This window comes from Carcharhinus amblyrhynchos, unplaced genomic scaffold (assembly GCF_965287045.1).
Source record: "Carcharhinus amblyrhynchos unplaced genomic scaffold, sCarAmb.v2.hapA chromosome_191, whole genome shotgun sequence".
NCBI lineage: Eukaryota > Metazoa > Chordata > Chondrichthyes > Carcharhiniformes > Carcharhinidae > Carcharhinus > Carcharhinus amblyrhynchos.
The window spans coordinates 272,014-282,815 of NW_027649931.1; the positions used below are offsets into that span (position 1 = coordinate 272,014).

At 45.3% G+C, this 10,802-nt stretch overlaps 1 protein-coding gene across 1 annotated transcript; it reads left to right on the plus strand.

The window, feature by feature from the left end:
• The first annotated feature begins 241 nt into the window (after window positions 1–241).
• Window positions 242–10,547, plus strand: LOC145338825 (putative G-protein coupled receptor 139). The gene is made up of 2 exons (XM_080183235.1): window positions 242–320; window positions 9,616–10,547. The coding sequence occupies exons 1-2, from the start codon at window positions 242–244 to the stop codon at window positions 10,545–10,547; spliced, it is 1,011 nt and encodes a 336-aa protein (XP_080039361.1).
• The last annotated feature ends 255 nt before the right edge of the window (window positions 10,548–10,802 follow it).

Consider the following 10,802-nt stretch of genomic DNA (forward strand, 5'->3'; position numbering starts at 1 on the left):
AATCCCTTCCCTTGTCTTCAGGGAATTTTCGAATTAGAAACTCCGCTGTGATTGTTAAGAGATTTGGAGCGTTAGCTTCTGACTTTGTTTGTTCACCGATTGGAAGTAAGTCCAGGCACCAAGGGACCCCGTTTCCCCTTCCCATAAATTAGGGGTTCCTCCTAAAACGTACAAGGCAGAAATTCTTCCAACACCAAACAGGCTGGATTGAACAGAGGAGAAAATATCTCCAAGTTTTCTGATGAGGCTCAACATCCTTTCGGCACTTAACAAGGTCAAAAAGATTTACTTCCCCATCCTGGCTGCGATTGGGGTCCCGGGTAAGTCACTGCCTATCTCCAGGGCAATCCAGTATCCTGGAATGATTGGATAGCGTTGTGAGCATTGAGCAATGTGAACTGAACTTACATTCTTTCTGTCTTCCTATCTTTTTCTCTCTCCTTTCTTTCATTCTCCCTCTCTCTCTCTTTCTTTCTCTCTCTCTTTCTTTCACTCTTTTTCTTCATTTCTTCTTTGCTTCTTTATCTGTCGCTCTTTCTCTCTCTCTCTCTCTATCTCTGCTTCTTTCTCTCTCTTTCTGTTTCCTTCTTTCTTTTTTTTCTTCCTATCTTCCTTTCTGTTTATCTTTTTTCTGAATTCCTCTGCCTTTTTTCCTGTTCTCTCTTTCTTAGTCTCTTTTTCTCTCTTTCTCTCTTTTTCCTCCCTTTCCTTTCTTTCTTTCATTTTCTCTTTCTCTCTCTCTTTCTTCCTGTTTCTCTTACTTTCTTTCTCACATTCTTTCTTTCTCTCTCTCTTTCTTTTTTTCTTGTTCTTTCTCTTTCTGTCAATGATTTTTTTCTTTATGTCTTTCTTTCTTTCCATCTCTCTTTCTTCCTATCTTCCTTTCTATCTTTTTTCTGCATGTCTCTCTTTCATTTTTTTCTCTCTCTTTTTCCTAATTCCCCTTTCTCTCTTTCTCTCTTTCTCCATTTCCCTCTTTCTTTCTTCCTGTCTCTCTTTTGACCTTCCTTACACTCTTTCTTCCTCTCTGCCTTTCTTTTTTTCTCATTCTCTCTGTCTTTCTTTCTTTTATCTTTCTTTCTTCCTGTCTTTCTCCCTCTCTCTCTCTTTCTTTCTTTCTCCATCTTTCTTTCTCCATTTCCCACTTTGTTTTCTTTCTTTTTCAGTTTATCTCTCTCTTTCGTTCTTCCTGTCTCTCTTTCGCTCTTTCTTTCTTCCTTTCGTTCTATCTTTTTTCCTTTATCTATTCCTTTCTCTCTTTCTTTCTTTCTTTTCTTCTTTCTGTCTTTCTTTCCTTGTCTCTTTCTCTTGTTCTTTCTCTCTTTCACTCTTTCTCACCCTCACATTTTCTCTTTTTCTCACTTTCTCTTTCTTTCTCTCTTTTCCTTTCCTTTCTCCCTCTCTTTCTTTATTCCTCTCTTTCTTCTTTATTTTCTCTTCTTTTCACAGTCCCTTTCCATCTTTCACTCTCTCCCTCACACTTTCTCTTCCTCTCTCTCTCTCTCTCTCTCTTTCTTTCTTTCTCTCTCTTTCTGTCTTTCATTCATTTATTTATTCTGTTATCTACACGCTCCGGCACATCGAGGCTCTTCAACAGTGAACTGACATCTCTCCAGGGTCTGCAGCGATGAAATATAATATTTTGTAATATTTAACATCTAACATTGTGTCTTGTACCTGGGTTGGGAAATAGTGCGATTCACAAAATCAGTGATATAAATTATAGAGTTCCCACAGTGCAGAGGGACGCCATTTGGCCAATTGAGCCTACAGCGACTCTCCGACAGAGCACATTAGAACATAGAACATAGAACATTACAGCGCAGAACAGGCCCTTCGGCCCACGATGTTGCGCCGACCAGTTACAAAAACAATGACCCACTAGCCTATACCAATCCCTTTTCGTCCATAAACCTATCCAGAGATCTCTTAAACACCCCCAAACTAGGCGCATTTACACTGACTCTATCACCATAACCTCATGCATTTACCCTAATAATTCCCCAAGTATACTGATATTTGGTCATTAAGGGGCAATTTAGCGTGGCCAATCCATCTAACCTGTAAATCTTTCAACACATTAGTGTTACCCTCCCTCCCTTCTCTAACCAAGAAAAAAAGGCGACTGTGAGAGGGTAAATTGAAGGTAAGAGTTTTATAAATGTTCTTATATAATTGAATTGGTGCTTGGAATGTCGGCCAGTGGGGTTAAGTGCTGCGCTTGTGAGATGTGGGAGAACCAGAACACTTCCAGCAGCTCGGACGACTGTATCTGCAGAAAGTGCACCCGATTGGCAGGTCCTTCCAGACCTCGTGGATAGGTTGGAGCAGCAGCTGGATGCACTTAGGAGCATGAGGTTGGTGGAACACGTCATGGTTTGGATCTTTAGAGACACGGTCACACCCAAGGTGCAGGCAGATAGATGGGTGACTGCTAGAAGGTGTTTGATGTCAGCTAGTGGTGAGCGGGAGGTTTAAAGAGCAGGCCACTCGATACTGCGGGCAGCAGAGAGAGAGGGAGCAGAGTGAAGGCTGAAGGGCTTTGGCTCATAGTGGGCTTTGGCGAGAACAGGCAGAAGCGAGAGTAGGTTTTTGTTTTTGGAAAGTTTATTTTTTTTAAGAAACAGGAAATGCCAGGCGAGATGTTGGAATGCTCCTCTTGCAGGATGTGGGAGATCAGGGAGACCGTCGGTACCCCTGACGACAACACCTGCAAAAGATGCATCCCACTGCAGCTGTGAGCAAAATGTGTTAGGGAACTGGTGAAGGAGCTTGGCGATCTCCGTCTAATTCGGGAGAATAAGAAGTTTATAGACAGTAGCTTGAGGGAGGTAGTTACCTATCAGAGCACAGGAAATTGGGTTACTGTAAGGAGAGGGAATGGAAATGTGAAAGGACAGGCAGAGCAGGGCTCCCCTGTGGTCGTACCCCTCCACAACAGGCATACGGAATGAGATACTGTAATAGGGCATGATTTACCTGGGACAAGTTACGACAGCCGGATCTCAGATACTGAGTGTGATTCGGCAGCGCAAAAGGGTGGGAGGGAGAAGAGGAGAGCGGTAGTGATAGGGGACTCGATGGTCAGAGGTACAGACAGGAGGCTCTGTGGTCGGGACAGAGACTCCCGCACGGTTTGTTGCCTCCCGAGTGCCAGGGTCAGGGATGTCTCTGATCGTGAGCACAGTGTTCCAAAGTGGGAAGGTGATCAGCCAGATGTCTGGTAAACATCGGTATCAATGATATAGGTAGGAAAAGTGAGAAGGTCCTAAAGAGAGAGGATAGAGAGCTTGGAAGGAGGTTAAAAAGCAGGAGCCCGAGGGTAGTAATCTCAGGATTGCTGCCTGTACCACATTGCCAGGGAGGGTAAGAGGAGGATGCTTGGACGGATCAACATGTGGCTGAGGAACTGGTGTCGGGGGCAGGGTTTCTGATTCTTGGATCATTGGGACCTCTTCTGGGGCAGGTGGGACCTGCACAAGAGAGACGGGTTACACCTAAACTACAAGGGGACCGATATACTCGCAGGGAGGTTTGCTCGTGTTATTGGGGAGTGTTGACACTAGATTTGCAGGGGGATGGGAACCGGAGTGCCAGAGCAGATAGTGGAACAGGGGTAAAAGAACGGGTTAATTCAACCAAAATCACCAATGGAAGGGTTGAGTGTGGTGGAAATAATCTTTGGAGGTGTGTCTATTTCAATGCCTGGAGTATTGTGGGGAAGGGAGGTGAGCTGAAGGATTGACAGGTGGAAATATGACATTTCAGACATTAGTGACACTTGGCTACAGGAGGGGCAGGACTGGCAGCTCAATGTTCCAGGGTTCCAATGTTTCAGGGGTGATAGAGGCAGAGGGATAAAAGGCGGGGTGGGAGGGTGGCATTGTTGGTCAGGGAGAATGTTACTGCGGTACTCAGGCAGGATAGAGACCCTCTGGGTGGAGCTGGGAAACAGGAAGGGTCTGACCACATTAATGGGGTTGTATTATAGAACACCCAACAGTCAGTGAGAATTGGAGGAGCAAATCAGCAGAGAGATAGCTGACAACTGCAAGGAGTTGTGATAGTCGGGGATTTTAATCTTCCACATAGAGATCGGGGCTCGCATTCTGTATACCTGATAGAGACTCTATGATGGTATCTTGCCTCCCTGGTGCCAGGGTCCAGGATGACTCTGAACAGGCAGAAAGCATTCTGAAGGGAATGGGAGCACAGGGGAAGGAATCTATACGTGGATCCAGAGGAAATTGGAGAGGAATTAAATGAGTACTTTGCGGCAGTATTCATGAAAGAGTAGGAAATGGTGGATGATGAGTGTGGGAAAGGATGTGTAGATAGTTTGAGTGATGGTGAGATCTAAAAGGAGGAGGTATTGGGGTTCTTGAGAAACATTAAGGTAGACAAGATCCCAGGGACTGATGGGATATACCCCAGAAAACTGAGAGAGGCAAAGAAGGAAATTCCTGGGGCCTTGCGAGAAATCTTTGTATCTTCACTGGCTACAGGAGAGGTCCCAGAGGAATGGAGAATAGCCAATGTTGTTCCTTTGTTTAAGAGGGGTAGCAAGAATAATCCAGGCAATTACAGGCCAGTGAGACTGATGTCAGTGGTTGGGAAATTATTGGCCAGAATTCTTCGAGACATGATTTCTTCCCAGTTGGAAACATGTGGCCGTATTAACGAGAGACAACATGGTTTTGTGAATGGGAAGGAGGTCATGTCTCAGTAACTTGAACAAGATTTTTGAGGAAGTGACAAATAGAATTGATGAGGGTAGGGTAGTGGATGTTGCCTACATGGATTTCAGTAAGGCCTTTGACAAGGTCCCTCATGGCAGACTGGTGTAGAAGGTGAAGTCACATGGGAGCTGGCAAAGTGGATCCAGAAATGGCTCTGCCATAGAAGACAGAGGTAGCCGGGGAAGGGTACGATTGTGAATGGAAGACTGTAACCATCGACATTCCTCAGGGATCACTGCTGGGACCATTGCTGTTTGGAATATGTATAAAAGATTGGAGGAAAATATGACTGGTTTGACCAGCAAGTTTGCAGACCACATAATGTTTGATGGATTCACGGATAGCGATGAGGAACATCAGAGAATACAGGAGGATATAGCTTAGTTGGAGAGGTGGGCGGAGGAATGGCAGATGGAGTTTAATCCGGAGAAATGTGAGACAATACATTTTGGAATGTCTCATGTAGTAAGTTGCAGAACCCTTTGGAGTATTGATAGGCAAAGAGATCTGGGTGTACAGGTCAATGCAAGTGGCAACGCAGATGGAAAAGATCGTCATAAAGGCATCAGCCAGTGCACTTGGTTCGAAAATTGGCAAGTCGTGTTGTAGCTTTATAGAACATTAGTTAGACTGCACGTGGAATAGAGTGTTCAATTCTGGTCGCCAAACTACCAGAAGGATATCGAGGCTTTGGAGAGGGCACAGAAAAGATTTACCAGGATGTTACCTGGTATGGAGGGCATTAGCTATGAGGAGAGGTTGGAGAAACTTGGTTTGATCTCAAAGGATTGACAGCAGCTAAGGGCCAAACTGATTGAAGCTCACAAGGTTTTGAGGGACATGGACAGAGTGGCTAATCAGGAGCTATTTCCACGGTGAGAAGGGTCACTTGCTCAGGGGGGCAAGCTGCGAGGGGCAAGGCTAAAAGGAAATGTACGAGGCAATTCTTTTACAGAGAGGGTGCTGGTTTCCTGAGACTCACTTGAAGAAGAGGGAGTCCCCTCGAAAGCTAGTGAGTTTACTATCAAATAAATCGGTTGGACTAAAACCTGGTGTTGTCAGACTTTTTACTGTGCCTGAGACTCACCAGGGGGAGGCAGTGGAAGCAGACAGTGAACTATAAGGGGCGTCTGGACAAATACATCGATAGGGTGGGAACAGAAGGACATGATCTCCAGAAGAGTAGGGGGTTTACGATCAGTCGGGCAGTGTGGTGGTGCAGGCTTGGAGGGCTGAGAAGCCGGTTCTTTGTTTTTTTTGTTCTTTAATATCCTCACTGCCTTTGGAAATGATTGCTGATTCCTGAACCCATATCCCCTCCACTTCACACCCTGGTTCCCATCCCCTGAACGCTATTCTTAAGACCATAAGAAAAGGAAGTGGGAATGAGCCACGTGACCCTTCAGGCCTGCTCGTCCGTTCATTCTGATCATGACTGATCATCAAACTCAATATCCTTTCCCCCCCACCCCCCACCTCATAACCCTTCACCCCTTTCGCCCCAGTCGCTGTATCAAATTTCTTCTTGAAAAAAAAATTAGTCTCAACTACTTTCCGTGGTAGTGAATCCCAGACACTCACCCCCTCTGGGTGAAGAGATTTCTGTTCACAGAATGTTACAGAGCAGAAACAGGCCCTTCGGCCCATCGAGTCTACACTGACCACAATCCGACCCAGGCCCTATCCCCATATCCCTACATCTTTACCCACTAATCCCTCTAACCTACACATCCCAGGACAATAAGGGGCAATTTTAGCCTGGCCAATCAACCTACCCCGCACATCTCTGGACTGTGGGAAGAAACCGGAGCACCCGGAGGAAACCCATGCAGACACGAGGAGAATGTGCAAACTCCACACAGACAGTGACCCGAGCCGGGAATTTCACATCAGTTTGAAAATTTTTACCCCTTATCCTCAAACTCTGACCCCTAATTTTGGATTCCTCACCATCAGGAACATTCTTTCTGAATCTACCCTGCCTCTGATTTGAAAATAATTGGATTTATTATTGTCTCATGTATTAGTATGCAGTGAAAAGTATATCGACAAGTCATACTGTTCTTAGAGAAGGAAAGGAGAGAGTGCAGAATGTAATATTCCAGTCATAGATCGGGTGCCGAGAAAGATCAGCTCCGTGTGAGGTCCGTCTTTTCAATAGTTTGATGGCAGCAGGGAAGAAGCTGGTTTTGAGTCGATTTGTACGTGTCTTCAGAACCTTATTTCTTTCTCCCGACGGAAGGAGGTGGGTATGTCTGGGGTGCATGGGGTCCTTGATTCTGCTGGGCTGTTTCTCCACTGCAGTGGGAAGTGTAGACAGAGTGAATGGATGGGAGGCTGGCTCCCACCATGGACTGGGTTTCATTCACGACTATTTTCCTGCAGTGTTGGGAAGACTAGGAGCCCAGACCGAGCTGTGATACAACCAGAAAGAATGCTTTCCATGGCGCATCGGTAAAAGTTGGAGAGAGTTATAGTGGGCTTGCCAAATTTCCTTAGTCTTCTGAGAAAGTAGAGGCGTTGGTGGGCTTTCTTATCTATAACATCACCACGGGGGTAGAGGTTGTTTGTGTCCTTTACAGCTAAATCTTAAAGCTCTCAACCATTTCCACATCATCCCCATCGATATAGACAGAGGAATTGTGGAAGAGATTATTGTTGTCGCACCAGTTCACTCGATTCTCGATCTCATTCCTGTGCTCCTTCTCATCATTGTTTGAGATCCGAATCACTGCGATGGTTTCTTCAGCAAACCAGGAAATCGGGTTGGGGGAGAGTTTGGGCACACAGTGAGAAATAAGGAGTACATTGGAGATTGAAAACACAGCCTTGTAGGGCACCAGTGTTGAGGATGATGGTAAAGGAGGTGTTGTTGTCTATCTTTACTGATTGCAGTCTGTTAAGGAGTTCAGAATCCAGTTGCAGGGGGATGCCTAATTCTGTTGAATTTTATAAGTGTCTATGAGATCCCCTTCTCCCTCGTTTAACCTCCAATGAATATAACCCTATCCCAGTTAATGTCTCCTTGTATGACAGTTCTTCCATCCCAGGAATCAGCCAGGTAAATCTTTGTTGTACTCCCTCTATAGCCTTCCTCAGATAAGGACATCTAAATTGTATACAATATTCCAGATGTGGCCTCACCCATGCCCTGTCCAATTGCTCTCAAACATTGCATGGGAGCACAGTGGCGGAGGCGCGGTAGCACAGTGGGTTAACACTGCTGCTTCACAGCTCCAGGGTCCCGGGTTCGATTCCCAGCTCGGGTCACTGTCTGTGTGGAGTTTGCACATTCTCCTCGTGTCTGCGTGGGTTTCCTCCGGGTGCTCTGGTTTCCTCCCACTGTCCAAAGGTGTGCGGGTTAGGTTGATTGGCCGTGCTAAGAAATTGCCCCTTAGTGTCCAGGGATGTGTAGGTTAGAGGGATTAGTGGGTATAATATGGGGGTAGGGCCTGGGTGGGATTGTGTTCGGTGCAGACTCGATGGGCTGAAGGGCCTCTTTCTGCACTGTAGGGTTCAATGATTCTATCACTCTTCCAATTCTCAAACCTTCTCAATATAGAGGCCAATTTATCATTTCCCTTCTCTCCTGCCTGCTGGAACTGCAACGCTTGTTTTCACCAGCTGGAGCACGGGGACCCCTGGGTCTGGTTAGACATTTCCCTCTTCTAATTCACGGCCAATCACATAATAATCTGCCTTCCCATTTTTGCTGCCAAAGTGGATAAATTCACATTTGTCAAATTATTCTTGTAAAATAGCCCTTGATTTCACACATTAACCTCGAATTCCTTCTTTTCAATGCCTCTCGTGAAATGAAATTTCATTTCAGGTTACGCTGCAACTGCACAGAAACTTAGTTCGGCCTCATTTGGAATATTGTGTGCAATTCTGGTCACCACAATACTAGAAGGATGTGGATGCATTCGGAAAGGGTACAGGAAATCTTTGCCTGGATGTTGCCTGGTCTGGAGGGTGTTAGCTATGAGCAGAGTTTCAATAGGCTCAGTTCATTCTCACGGGAATGAAGGAGTTTGAGGGCTGAGCTGTTATATTAGGGGTGGCCCGGCAGCACAGTGGTTAGCACTGCTGCTTCACAGCTCCAGGGTTCGGTTCCCGGCTCAGGTCACTGTCTGTGTGGAGTTTGCACATTCTCCTCGTGTCTCCGTGGGTTTCCTCCGGGTACTCCGGTTTCCTCCCACAGTTCAAAGATGTACGGGTTAGGTTGATTGGCCGTGCTGAGAAATTGCCCCATAGTGTCCAGGGATGCGTAGTTGGGATGAATGGTTATGATATGTAGGGATATGGGGGTAGGGGCCTGGGTGGGATCATGTTCAGTGCAGACTCGAAGGGTCTCTTTCTGCACTGTAGTGTTCTATGATTCTATAAGATTATGAATGGTGTGAACAGAGTGGATAGTCAGATGCTTTTTTGGAAGGTTCAAAATTCAAGTACCAGGAAATGTAGTTTTAAGGTTCATGGGGAAATGTTTCAAGGAGATGTGTGAGGCAGGTTTATTAAAACAGATGCTGGTGAAGGTCTGGAATGGGCTGCCCAGGGAGGTGGTGTGAGCAGGCACAATACAGACATCTTAGGGGCAACTAGACAAATACATGAATCAGAAGGGAATGGAAGGATACAGACTCTGTAATCGCATAGGGTTTAGGCTGATATCCTGATCAGCGCAGACTTTGAGGGCCTTTCCTAGGTTCTACTGCTCATTGTTCTTTGTTCTTCCATTGGGAGAAAGATATAAAATTCTGAGATGGTGTACCAACGGACTCAAAAAACCTTCGTCTATGCATTCTGCATTTGAACGAGCAACTTTGATGACAGTCTGAAAAATAATTGCACTATTTCTTCATCTTCTTTGCAGTGAACATTGTAACGATTGTGATCCTTTCCCGTGGAAAATGTGGTCTCTCTAAATGTGTCACTTGTTACCTGGTGGCCATGTCGGTGGGGGATCTGCTGGTCATTATCCTCGACCTGATATTGAGACACATTCCCATTGTTTATCGGCAATATTTTTCCTTTCTGCTATTCCTCCCTGTGTGTAACATCCACGCCGTCCTGCTTCATGCAGCCACTGACTGTTCTGTCTGGTTCACCGTCACTTTCACCTTTGATCGATTTGTGGCCATTTGCTGCCCCAAGCTGAAAGGTAAATATTGCAGTGAGAAATCAGCGACTGTGGTTCTGGGAACAGTGACGGCGCTGAGCTGTTTAAAGAACATTTTCTGGTATTTTATGTTGAGTGGAAAGTATTTTGTCATGAACTTTCCCTGGTTTTGTTATTCCACTTGGGAAGTTATGGAATCTCCTGTCTGGGGAACAATCGAGTTCATCCACCACATCCTAAACCCGGGTGTCCCATTCATCCTGATTCTGCTTCTCAATGCATTCACCATCAGACACATTTTAGTGAGCAGCAGAGCCCGCAGGAGACTCCGGGCTCACAGCAATGCAGAGAATCACAGAGACCCAGAGATGGAGAGTCGAAGGAAATCCATCATTTTACTATTTGTTATCTCAGCCAATTTCATTCTGTTATGGTCAACATTTATGGTTTATTCTATTTGGAGGCGGATGTATGATATGGGGTTTCAGTCAGTTTGGTTAGATTCTTATGTTCAAGAATTGGGCTTTGTGCTCCAGCTCCTGAGTTGTTGCACAAACACTGCTATTTACGCTGTGACCCAGACCACATTCAGAGAGCAGTTGAAGAATGTGATCAAATACCCAATCATTCAATTCTGCAAATTATTCAATGATGGGAATGTCCAAATCTTATTTAAAAACTTATAATCTATCACACCAATTGGACAGGAAATCAACCCTTTGTCATCACCTGCCTCCCATTTGCCACACAGGGGAAGTAAGACAGGAAGATGGAAAGAGAGATAAACAAAGAGTGACAGGGAGAAAGAAAATGATAGACAAAAGAAAGACAGAAAAAAAGAAAGACAGAAATAAGGGGAGAAAGGAGGACAAAAAAAAAACGAAAAAGAGAAAGATAGATAGAAAAAAAAGACAGACAGTCAGAGAGCTTGGGACAAAATG

Excerpts from the sequence above, each read along its gene's own strand:
- LOC145338825 (XM_080183235.1), top strand. The coding sequence starts at position 242 with ATGAGGCTCAACATCCTTTCGGCACTTAACAAGGTCAAAAAGATTTAC. Across the intron at positions 321-9,615 it reads GGCTGCGATTGGGGTCCCGG|TGAACATTGTAACGATTGTG; the intron begins GTAAGTCACTGC and ends TCTTCTTTGCAG.